The sequence below is a fragment of the Pyrgilauda ruficollis genome, unplaced genomic scaffold, assembly GCF_017590135.1.
Source record: "Pyrgilauda ruficollis isolate IOZ18807 unplaced genomic scaffold, ASM1759013v1 scaffold100, whole genome shotgun sequence".
In the NCBI taxonomy this organism is placed as follows: Eukaryota; Metazoa; Chordata; class Aves; order Passeriformes; family Passeridae; genus Pyrgilauda; species Pyrgilauda ruficollis.
Window position 1 is genome coordinate 1,438,766 of NW_024508102.1, and position 12,027 is coordinate 1,450,792.

The following is a 12,027-nucleotide window of genomic DNA, read 5'->3' on the forward strand; positions in this document are numbered from 1 at the left end:
TCCCCGTTTTTAAGCAGATTTTTTCAGTTTATTTTGGCTTGGTGCCTTTCTGTCCCTTGGAAGAGAAATGGAATTCGTGTGGGTGATGAGGTTTAGAGATGAAAGGGAAACCAGGAGGGTTTTGTAAGGAGGATTAAGAAGTTCCCGGTGCTGATGGGTGTGCAGTGCTCAAATGCCATCTAGTGGCACCAAGCACGGGCTGGGGGTTTTGGGGGGACCGTGGTGGGCTGGCCAAGGCCGAGGGGCCGCTGGGGACACTGGGGACACTTGGCTTGTCTGGCTTTGCAACCCGAGAGCGTCCATGGGGCCTCTGAGGAGGAACAGCAGGAGTTAAGTGGTGCAATGAGCAGGGGAGGCGTGAGCAGGAGATTGTGAAACACATCCAGAGAGACCTCGGGACGTGGGACAGGGTCAGGGCAGAGCAGTGCTCGGTACAGAAACCCTTAGCACCACCCGGAGCAGGGATGCTGCCTTCCCCTGCATGGGCTTTCCATGTGAACTCACACAAAACAGCCCAAATCCTGCTTTTCACCCGCCAAGAAGACTTTTTTGGGTGAAAAACAAAGATACCCAGGGAGGATAACTTAAACACAGTCAGAAAGCCGCTCCTCTGCCCACGGGCTGTGCCGTGCCAGGGACCCCAACCAGCCAGGGGGGAACCTGTGCACCCCAAAAAGGTCTGGGGTCTTTGACCCCCTGCATTCCTGCAGAGCCCCCTTTCCCCGCGATTATTCCCTGCCAGCTGCTCTCCCGGCAAGCCTGCCTGCCAGCCCCTGAAATCCTATTAACCGAGTTTCAGGAGAAATAAAGTTAATCACCTCCTCCACCTGCTCTTCCTCCTTTCCCTTCTCCTCCTCCCAGCCCGGAGATTGCGGAGGCGGCCGAGGCCGCTCTGGCTGCTGTGGCTGGGACTGAGCCCATGGCCCTGGGCTGCTAGGGGTGCAGGGCAGGACCGAGCCGAGCCGAGCCGTGCCGTGCCGTGCCGAGCCAGGGCGGGCCGTGCCGGGCTGTGCCGGAGCGATGCCGCTGCAGACGGAGATCCTGAGAGAGGTCTGGGCTGCCGACAGGTCGGTGCCGGAGGCTGGGTGGGGTCTGTGGGGTGGGTGATGCGGGGTGGGGTCCGCAGGGTGGGATCCGTGGGGGTGGGATCTGTAGGGTGGGATCCACTGGGTTTACAACTGAGCTTTCCCCAGGCCATGACCCTGAAAGCCAGATCCCCCCCTTCCCTGCCTTTCAGAACAGCCCCCTGGGATCCTTGGGGTGGGATCTGCACTGCGGGATCCACGGGGCGGGATCTGCAGGGTAGGATCCATGGGGTGGGATCTACAGTGTGGGATCCATGGGATGGGATCTGCAGTGTGGGATCTGCAGTGTGGGATCTGCAGTGTGGGATCTGCAGTGTGGGATCTGCAGTGTGGGATCTGCAGTGTGGGATCTGCAGTGTGGGATCTGCAGTGTGGGATCTGCAGTGTGGGATCTGCAGTGTGGGATCTGCAGTGTGGGATCTGCAGTGTGGGATCTGCAGTGTGGGATCTGCAGTGTGGGATCTGCAGTGTGGGATCTGCAGTGTGGGATCTGCAGTGTGGGATCCATGGGGTGGGATCTGCACTGCGGGATCCACGGGGTGGGATCTGCAGGGTAGGATCCATGGGGTGGGATCTACAGTGTGGGATCCATGGGATGGGATCTGCAGTGTGGGATCCATGGGGTGAGATCTGCAGTGTGGGATCTGCAGTGTGGCATCCATAGGGTGGGAGATGTCCTGGACACCCCCAGCGTACTCCCCTCTCCTCCTGCTCCTTTTCCTCCTGTTTTCAATTTCAGCGCAGTTCAGTGAGCAGTTTAATCACGGTGTTGTTTCTTTGGGGGTTGGTGGGATGATGCTCACTGATTTACAGAGAGGAAAAGTTTGTTAGATGGGGATCCCCAAATTAAGCTCCTTGCTGTCTCCCCCGGCCAAGACAGAGCCTGTCCTGTGCTCTGTTAGGAGGGATGATGTCAGGCAAGCTCGACCCAGTGGAGACAGGGAAATGCTGCTGGAACCAAATAAAAGAATGACCTTTCCCCCTTTACCAAGAATCGGGGCAATCTCGTGCCCCCAGGGTCTGTGGAGGGCTGAAAGCCCTCATCCTTTTGGTTTCTGTGCCCCACAGCCCCAGTGAAGAGCCGGGGAGCCCCCAACAGCACAAACCCAAACAGGTGAGAAAAAAATCCTTCCCCTCCATCCCATGTGCCACCATCCCCTGCTGTGGGCTGTCCCCAAGGTCTGAGGACACCAGAGACACTCAAACCCCAGAGCCCACACCAAGGCAAATTTGGGGCTGCTCTATTGGGGTGCTGCAGCCTGTGAGGGCATGAGATTTTTGGGAACCCCCTCCAGAGCAGGTGGGTAGAGACAATTCCACAGCCCTCCCTTCTTTGTGCATCCTTCTGAATCCCCCCTCCACCACTTTGAAGCACCCCATGAGGAGGGATCCTAGTTCTTAGATAACAATTTAATTAAGCCCCTCAGTTAAGCTGTAAACTGTGACTCACTTTCCCCAGGCCATGACCCTGAAAGCCAGACCCCCCTTGCCTGCCTTTCAGAACAGCCCCCCAGTGCCCCCCAGCCTTGGAAGGCTCTCAGCAGCAATTTCATCCACCACCCAATTTAATTTTTAATCAGCAGCTCCTCCTTGAAGGGCTTTGTTAAGTAAGGGAGTGGTTGCCCACCCTGCAGCTGCTTAAGGGATTAGGGGGTGCAAAGGAGATTTTCCGTGTGAGCTCATGACACGGAAGAAAACAGCCAGTTCCCATCTTCACCATGGAGCCCCCAGCTCCCCCTCCCCAAATTCACAGTCCTGGGATATCACAGGGATCCATCAGGATCCCACTTTTTGCAAAACACCTTCACACGCTGCCCTGGAGCACGTGGGAGAAGGGAAAGCCCTGCGAGGGGCAAGATGCTCCGTTGGGCAGCGGAAGCCTCGGTACACCTGGATTTGCTGAGATCACTTTCTGAGAGCCCTGAGCTGACACCCACTCCCCAAATACCTCCTGCCCAGAGCCAGGTGCTGACCCACATGCTCTGTATTTGGTAAATCGGGGTTATTTATAGCCCCAGCTAACCAGGATTAGGTATGCTGTGCCTAATCCTGCTGCTTCCTTGCTCCTGCTGACCTGCTTGCCATGCACAGGAGCTTCTTGTGGGTGTGAGAGCTGATGGAGGTGACAGTCCAGGCTGTCTGCCCCTCCTTGTGTCCCCTGTCCCAGCTCAGGTGCCCAGAGTGGCCACCAGTGCCCAGAGTGGCTCCCAGCCAGGGTCCCCTGTGTGATTTGTCCCTCTGTGCTGACACGGTGTCACAGCAGCACCATCATCCCATCCCTCACCTCCAGGGCTGTCCCAGGGCAGGTGTTCTGTCTGTCTGCTAACAGACCTTTGTGTTTTCCTCCCTCTGCCTTCCTCGGGGGGCTGCCCCACGGTAAGTGACACTTGGGAAGGTGGCAGGGTGTCCCCTGCTCCCGTGCTGGGCCGGGGAAAAGCCTGGCTGTATTTCTGGAAGGAACCCAGTGCTGATGGAGCAGGGGTTCCCTGGTAAAGGGAAAAGGTGTTTAAGCTGGCACCACCTCTGCAGCACCGTCCATGAGGGCAGAAGCTGAAGAAGAAGAGGCAGGAGCCTGGGCTGGAGCCCGAGGCCAAACCACGGCGGCCGCGGGTGAAGAAGCCGAGTGAGGCAGGGGCTGCAGAGGAGCCCCCAGCCCCGGCACAGGGTGAGCACAGCCCCCCACAGCCCCCGGGGAACTGGGGCGCCCCACCCTGCTCCCGAGGCACTCTCCATAGTGGCCATCCCTTGAAACGTGCAGGGGTGAAGAAGGTGAGGAAGAAGAAGGAGGAGAAGGGGGAGGAGGAGAGCGACAAGGACCCTTCCTCCAAATTCCCCAAGGAGCCTCGGAAGAAGAAGGAAAGCCTGGCTCCCCGCTCCCAAGTGCCCAAGGGCTCCAAGAAACCACAAGGTGCGGGGGCAACACCCAACACCCGACCCTCTGCAGACTCGTGGCACCTCGTGTGCCCCGGTACCAGGTCGCGATAGCGCCGGGGGTGCTCCCGGTGCCTGCGGGGGCTGTGCCGGGGCTGTGCCGGGGCTCTGCTCATCCCCGGCAGAGCTTTCTGCCTAAACCCCGCTCCGGACCTGGGAGGAGCGGGGATGTGGCGGGGGAGCTGCGCTCGCTGCCTTGCTCGGGGAGCGGGTATCGAGGGACAGAGGGGGGTGGCACACTCCCGGGGGAGGTGACACTGCGGTCCCCGGGAGCGAGGAGCGGCTCGGCTCGGCTCGGCTCGGCTGCGGCCGCGAGAGAGCGCTCTGGCTGCGGCTGGACACGGCCGGGCCGGACCCCGGCACCGCCGGGGACAGCGAGAGCCCCGCTCCGGCCGCTGCCGCCAGCCACGGCCCCTCCTCGCTGGGGGACCCCGCTGCCCAAGGGTGTTGTGTTGGCTGATGCCGCGGTCACCTCCGGGCAGAGCCGGCTGAGGATGAGGAGGATGAGGAAGAAGAGGTGGAGAATAAAAACCCGCCGAAAAAGCTCAAGAAGAAGCTTCCCAAAGAGCCTCTCTCAGGCGGGGGGGAGAAGAAGCTGAAGACAAAGGGTGAGTGCGTAGGGGACAGGGATGGCTTAAGCCCAGCTTTGGGATCTGGCCTTGCTGGACGAGGGAAGTGCCTTCACTGTCCCGGAGGCTCAGGGGGCTGCAGAGCCATCGCCCCCTCCCCAGGCGATCTCCCCCCAGCTCAGCCCTTTCTGCTGCTCCGACCCTGTCCCCATCACTGCCCATTCCCGTCCCCCTGGCTGGCTGCTCATCAGCTCCTCTGTCCCAGCAGAAGACAAGAGCGACCCTGACAGCAAAGCCAAATCTGCCAAAAGCACCAAGAAGGAGCCAATGTCCGTGTTCCAGGTGAAGAAGGAGAAGAAAAGCAAGAAGAAAGGTATGGGATGAGCAGGAGGAGGAGGCAGCCAGTGCTGCTGCCTGATGGCATCACCAGTGTTGTGTGACCATGTCCCCTGTGTCCCTCACAGCCGCCACCAGCAGCGATGAGGAGGACGATTCTGACTCCAGCACCAAACCCATTAGGTCAGAGAAGAAGAAAAACCCAGCATCCCTCTTTCAGACTGGTGGGGACCCCCCAAAAGAGAGAAAATCCAAAAAGAAAGGTGAGAGCCCAGCACTGGGGGGTGGGGGGTTCTGGTGGGGCTTCTGGGGGTGCAGTGAGCTTGGCCATGGAGAGGGGGTTACAATCATTGATGTTGACACTGGTCTATGCTGAGCTTGATTTTGGGGCTCAGTAGAGTCAGGATCTTCTCCCTTCTGTGTCCCTACCTGTTCCTGCCAGCAGTTCCTCCCAAAGGGGCTGAGAGTGAAGAGGAGACCCCAGAGGCCCAGCAGAAGAACTCCAACAAGAAGGGGAAAGCAAAGAAATCAAAGAAGGTACAAAAGACCCCTCAGAGCCATGGGAAACCCCTCAGGGTGGGAGAAGAGCAGCTCTTCCCCTCAGGGCAGGTCAGGAGGTTTGCAGCATCCCCCGCTGAGAGCCACCAGAGTGTCCCCAAAGCCACCAGCTGCAGAACCCGGGGGGGATGGACACCAAGGAGCAATTAGTGGGGAGGCAGGGGGGCTCTGGGGTCACCATCCCCTCTCACGCAGCAGCAGAAGGAGGAGAGGCCCCCGTCCCCTGTCATCGAGGTGGACAACCTGGAGGAGTTCGTGCTGCAGCCGGCGCCGCAGGGCGTGACCGTCAAGTGCCGGGTGACACGGGACAAGAAGGGCATGGACAGGGGGCTTTACCCCACCTACTACCTGCACTTGGACAATGACAAGAAGGTGATTTGGGGCGGGGGCATGGAGATATCCATCCCAGAGAGCACCCTCAGGGTTTGGGGGATGCTCACCTCACCCCGCTGTGCTGGTGCACCCTGAATGAGGCTGCTCTCCTCTGCTGCAGTTCCTGTGGGTGGTGCCTGGGAGGATGAGCTAACAGTGGCTACAGAGCCGTGCTAAAGCTGGGCTGGGCTCAGCCCCTCCTGCCCTGTAATGCAGTCAGTATTTTGGGGATCATCTTCATGGCTTGCTCAAGGTCATGGCAGTGACTGGGGGGACAGCAGTGACAATGGCAGTGACAATGTGCCATTCCCACATGGTCCCACTGCTCTGCCAGGTGTTCCTCCTTGCTGGGAGAAAGCGTAAGAAGAGCAAAACCTCCAACTACCTCATCTCCATCGACCCCACTGACCTGTCACGGGGTGGAGAGAACTTCATCGGGAAGCTGAGGTAGGAGCAGAGCTGGCACCCCAGCTTGGTGGCACCCCGTTTCTGCAGCACCCTCTTCCCACTCCATGACTTACAGGCTGTCCCAAGCTATGGCTGGCACAGACAGGAGGTTAAATTCAGCATTTCCCACTGCCGTGTCTGACCTGAGGAGTGGTGGGGGGCTGACAGGGGAAAACAAGCTTGGCCGGTTCCTCCCAGCAGACAGGTCATGGCTAGAAAAGGCACCTGGCAAGTCCCAGCCCGCACTGCCAGCAGCCACACAGCAATGCTGGGGGTCCCCGTGGTGGCAGCACCCTGTCACACCCCGATTTGGGGGTTCCTTGAACCCAAGAAAACCACTGAAGAGCGGGAAGGTCGGCATTGGCGGGGAGCAGCACCGGGGGTTTGCAGCCAGACCAAAACCAAGGCTGTGCCTGGAGAGAGGCCACAGAGGGGGCAGAGGGGACTCGGTGGCATCAGCCACGGCCACGTCCCACCCTTGGCTGCAGATCCAACCTGATGGGGACGAGGTTCACCGTGTTCGACAACGGCGCCAACCCCGACAGGGCCAATGCTGACTGGTCCAACGTGCGGCAGGAGCTCTCGGCCGTGGTCTACGTAAGAGCAGCCACACAGGGAGCCCCTTCCCGCCTCTCCCGGGCAGGGAGAGAGGGGTTCCCACCCTGCACCCCTCCACTGGGGCTTGCAGACACATGGGGTGGGCTGGAGCCACCCCCGAGCCCTCGTTCAGCCCCCCTGAGAGGCTGTAAGCCGCGGTGGTGGCTGGTTTTAGGGAAGGGGTTTCTCTTGTAGGAGACCAACGTTTTAGGGTTCAAAGGCCCCCGGAAGATGACTGTCATCATCCCTGGGATGAATGCTGACTGTGAGAGGGTGCCCATCCGGCCCCGGAACGTAAGTCAGGGGCCAGACTGAGAGAAATACCTTGGGAGGTGAATTTGCTGGGCATCACCTTGGATTTTACCCATCTTGGGGCATGGAGAGGCTTTCAGGTGTCCCTAAAATTCAAGATGTCCCTGGGAGGTGGGAGACATGGTGTCTTTTTCCCCATAATAGATCCCATTTCCAGCTGGGTTCTGTTACAGAGCATCCCCCAGGATGCCACAGGGAGGTGGCAGGGCTCTGGAGGGGTCACCCCAACTCTCCTCCCCTCCCTCTTGCCCCTCCCCAGGATAACGACGGCCTCCTGATGCGATGGCAGAACAGGAACATGGACAACGTGATCGAGCTGCACAACAAAGCCCCAGTGTGGAACGACGAGACCCAATCCTACGTCCTCAATTTCCACGGCCGGGTCACCCACGCCTCCGTCAAAAATTTCCAGATCGTGCACAGCAGTGACCGTAAGCTGGGACAGGGGATAGGCTGGGGGAGCACTGCCTCATGAGCTGGCCCCAGCACCCAGTGTTTTTGTTGAAGTTCAGTTTTTTTCACGCTCTGGAGCCCTGCCTGCCTTTGTGGAGCTGGGATGAAGCCAGACAGGTCTCCCTGCAGGAGCTGCCCTTGGGCCCTGGCGCTGGCAGGGGCAGCATGTGAGGCTCCTGTTGCCAGGCAGCTTTAGGGCAAGGACAGATGCTGTGGGGTGCTGAGCCCCCATCACACTCCAGCCACCCACCCAACCCAGAGCATTGTCCCCAGCACACTGCTGGCAGGCTCACCCTGGGGTGCACTGAGCCTCGGGGACGGTCCCTCAGGGGTGGCAGCAGCTCTGCCTGGATGCGGCTGCTCGTCACCTGTCCGGCGCAGTCAGAAGCCCTTGGCCTCCGGGGTGTTGGGTTACGGGACAGAAAAAGCCTCTTGAGGGCCCCTGGTTATTTTTACAGATTTCCTGTCACCCGCCCTCCAGCAGCAGCAATCCCACGGTCAAGGGGGGGGTGGGGTGAGTGGGGTCCCTGTCCCTTGGGGGGCTGTGGCACCCAGGGAGGTGGGTGCTGGAGGCACCACGGGAAAAGGCTGCATTTTGGCGATCGGTGCTGCAGTAGAGCACAGGAGCCCCGGGCTGAGCTGGGGTGGGGGTGCGTGGGCAGCTTCTTTCGGCCGCTGCGGCGTGGGCTCGCTGGGGACAGGGACAGGGAGAGGCAGGCTGGGGGCACAGGTGACAGAGCTGGCTCGCCCTCTCTCCCGCAGCTGACTACATCGTGATGCAGTTTGGGCGGGTGGCGGACGACGCCTTCACCATGGACTACAACTACCCGCTGTGCGCCGTGCAGGCCTTCGCCATCGCCCTCTCCAGCTTCGACGGGAAGCTGGCCTGCGAGTAGCACCGGGACCGCCGGGGCTGCCGGGACCACTGGGACCACCGGGACCACCCGCCAGTGCCCGCAGGATGCTCCTGCAGCCCTGTCCTGTTCCGCTCCCTGCACTTCCACCTTCTTGCAGTCACGGCTGTTCCCGGGGTGGTTCAAGGCACCTGGTGCCCACCGAGGGCTGTGGGATGCTCACCCAGCTGCAGCCACCCTGCCTCTCCAGGCAAATTTGGGGCAAATCGCTGGGCTGGGGTGATGGCAGAGCCAGGTATATTCATATTCATATTCAGCAGATGAGGCTAACTGCAATCCCTGTCTCATCCCTTTGGACTCAGGTCCTGGAAACTCATCCGCCACCCCCTGCTTTTTTGTTGTTTTTTTTTGGTGGTTTTTTTTGTTGTTGTTTTGCTTTGGGTTTTTTGGTTTTTTGTTTTTTGGTTTTTTTTTGTTTGTTTGTTATGGTTTATGCTCAGTCTCCCAATGAGAAGGGGGTAGGTGGTCTCCTCACTTTGTATCTCCTCATCCCTGCCCACGTGCAGGTGGGCTCTGCCTAAGCTCCCATCCCAGCTCCTTGCCCACCAAGCACAAAGCCCCTCTTTTTCCCCGTTTTGCCCCGGTGTGAGCGGATGGCTGATGCCCACGGTGTGTTTGTACCCACTGGGTCTCACCTCACTGCCCAGAAACTGCTGGGGATTTGGGGCCCTGAGAAGCAGCCTGGCACCGGCAGCACACGGGCACGTGCCGAGGGGTGACAGTGCCAGCAGGGGAGGGCTGGCAGGCACGTGAGGCAGAGCTTGCATTGCTGGCAGGTGGCCCAGCTGCCAGGAGAGACCTGGAAGAGAAAACTCAGGGTGCACCAGGAAGCAGAGGAGTGACTCATGAGGTGTGGTGTGGTGCTGAGTCACGCTCAGCACCCAGACGGGCCCTGCTCAGCTCCCCGTGCCCTCAACCCTCGCTGCCCCTTTACCCTGGGATGCCCCTCCAGGTGTCCCCACAGCTGCCTCACTGGTGCTCTCTGCACATGAGAGGTGGGGGACAGAAGGTGCCATCCCCTGTCAGCAGATGCTGGAGAGAGGCAGCTCGCTGGGAGCAGGACAGCTCATGCCCCCAGTTTCACCAGTTATGGGGTGAGGATTTGGCTGCATAAATAAATCTGATTAATTCAGTGGTGAGAAAAAACAGGGACATGCCAAGGAGCCCTGAAATGCCATCCTCAGCTCTCTGGTGCTGTTTCTCACCTGCTCAGCTCACACACTGACTCCAGAACCGTGTGGGATTCCCTTCCCAGGACACAAAGGGGTTGTTCCCTCATTCTGGGGGTGATATGAGCCCCCCAAGTCAATGCAGCTGAGAGGCAGCTGCAGCAGAAAGGCTGAGGAGCAGATGGATGAGATGGATGTGATTGTGCAAGTGGGATGCTCATCCTCTCTGGGCAGTGTTGCAACATCACCATGGGCTGAGCCTGGAGCGTGGAGCTGAGGACAGATGACAGTGACAGGGGAACCATGAGCTGCTGGACCACTGGTGAACATCTGCCCCAGTGGCTTTACCAATGGGAGTAGAGATCTTCCCCAGCTGTATGAATCCTTCATGATTCTTGGGCAGATGCTTGTGGTGGGGCAGGCAGAGGTGGACAGCTTGGGGACAGGCCAGCCCACGTGGGACATCATCCATTACCCACGCAGCGAGCTCAGAGAACATCTTGTGAGTTGAAGGGAGAACCAGCCCCAGCAGTTCGGGGCCAGCGTCCCTGATGAGGTATGGCCAGCAAATGTGGGGAAAGCAAGAGCTTTCTGCCCAAATCCAGCCACAAACCCAACATCTGTTTGAAATCGGGACGAGCTCAGCTAACGGTTGAGCTCATGCTTGTCCCCATTTCCTCCAGTGCAAGGAGAAAAGAAGCAGCCGGGTGAGAGAGAGGGGTTTGGGCTCCCCAAATTCTGGCTGCTGTTATCCCAGCTGCTCCTCAGGTTCATTCTCCATCCCCTCGCCCAAAAAGTTTCCATTTTCCATTTGCCCATTGTTGCTTGCAAACCCTTCAGGTTCAGCAAAATCCCTGTCACGGGTGTCCCTTCAGTGTCACCCGATGTCAGAGCAGCCACTGCCTCAGCCGCCCACCCGAAATCCCTTCTACAAACCCTCTAACGCAAACCAACTGTGGCAGAAGAAACAAACGAAAACAATTTAATAGGGCGATGGATACTCGGGCCCTTTGTTTGCGCTGGCTGTTAACACCAGAGGAGATGAGGGATGGAAGCAGTTGAAATGTGTATCTGCTTTGGCCGGCGGAAAGTGTGACGGATGCGCCGGCAGACCAATGGCTGAGGATGCTGGGGTGTGCGTGGGTGTGAAAGGAATGCTTGCTGCAAGAAAAGATAAAAAAAAAAAAGAAGAAGAAAGAGCCTTATCAATGGTGTTTGAGTCCAAAGTCTGTGTATTCCTTAGAGAAAGGGTTTCCTCAGTCCCCAGGGGTGATGTTTTCCCTGCAGTGTGAGACTCTGAGGTTTCTGAAGGTTTTAGGGGTGCTGGCTTTGGGCTGGTGCTGTAGGCGTGGATTTAACCCCACAAAGTGCTCATGCAGGGGCACAAACGTGGCCAGTGGCCAGAGGTGACTGTCGTCAGCTCCTCAAGGGAACCTCCTGGGAAATGAGTTTTATTTTTGCAGAGGTGCTTATAAGGCAAAGGGGAGGAAAAAAATAAGGCCCCACCTCGCTGCTGACAGCACGTCCCAGCCAGGAGCAGTGTCACTGCAGTGCTGGTGGCTCTCTCCGTGGTTCATCCCCTGCTGATGAGTGCAAAGATGCTGATGAGCAGGAAGGTGGATGTGGGGGCTCTTCTCCAGCCTCTGGCTTCTCCCTCTTCCGCAGACCCCTGGGCTTTGGGGGGCTCCATGCACCCAGCTCTGAGCCCTGCTCTCCTGGGGAGGCTGACAGATATTTCTGTGGGTTCCAGGTGGTAAATGCCCCACTGGGCAGGCAGCCTGAGGAGGGAAGGGCTGGTACATCCTGGGGGGTGTGGGTGGGGAGACCAGCCCTGGGAAACTCCTTGTCCAGCAGTGGAAGGGCTGGAGATGTTTGGTTCCCAGCAAGCTGCCATGGCCCCAGCCCTGGGGGATCTCTCTCCAGCTTTGAAGTGGCAGAACTTTAATTAATTAAAGAAGTGATTGCAATGAGGTGTTCTTCTCTTCCCTCCCCCTCCCCTTCTATTTATTTAGGCACATTTTTTAGAGGGAAAGGCAGACATTGCTGGCTAGCTCAGCTGTGGCTTTGCACGATGGGCTCCTCGATGCAGCAAGCGACAGGCGGCAATGGGAAAGCCAATATTTTTCAACTGCTTTTTAAAAGGAGTAATTTTTTAATTAGTGAATCCATTCTGGAGAAGTGTTGGAGTTTTACAATGTTGTAGCTGTTCTTGGTGTGTTGCCTAGACTTGGATGTTCTGGCCATAAGAAAATATTATTTATGGCGTTGTAGCTTGCAGCTCTTT

The 12,027-nt window shown here is 58.5% G+C and overlaps 1 protein-coding gene across 4 annotated transcripts; it reads left to right on the forward strand.

Moving 5' to 3' along the window:
* The first annotated feature begins 4,400 nt into the window (after positions 1-4,400).
* On the forward strand, positions 4,401-9,751 carry TULP1 (TUB like protein 1). Of its 4 annotated transcripts, none has more exons than XM_041468072.1 (10): positions 4,401-4,624; positions 4,854-4,958; positions 5,050-5,184; positions 5,364-5,458; positions 5,675-5,851; positions 6,186-6,298; positions 6,787-6,895; positions 7,091-7,189; positions 7,467-7,638; positions 8,423-9,751. In XM_041468072.1, exons 2-10 carry the CDS (start codon positions 4,913-4,915, stop codon positions 8,554-8,556), a joined length of 1,080 nt encoding a protein of 359 aa, XP_041324006.1. In that variant the 5' UTR covers positions 4,401-4,624; positions 4,854-4,912; the 3' UTR covers positions 8,557-9,751. The 4 variants fall into 4 exon arrangements, with proteins under 4 accessions (XP_041324006.1, XP_041324024.1, XP_041324016.1 ...); XM_041468090.1 differs by having other exon boundaries at positions 5,678-5,851; XM_041468082.1 differs by having other exon boundaries at positions 5,367-5,458.
* The last annotated feature ends 2,276 nt before the right edge of the window (positions 9,752-12,027 follow it).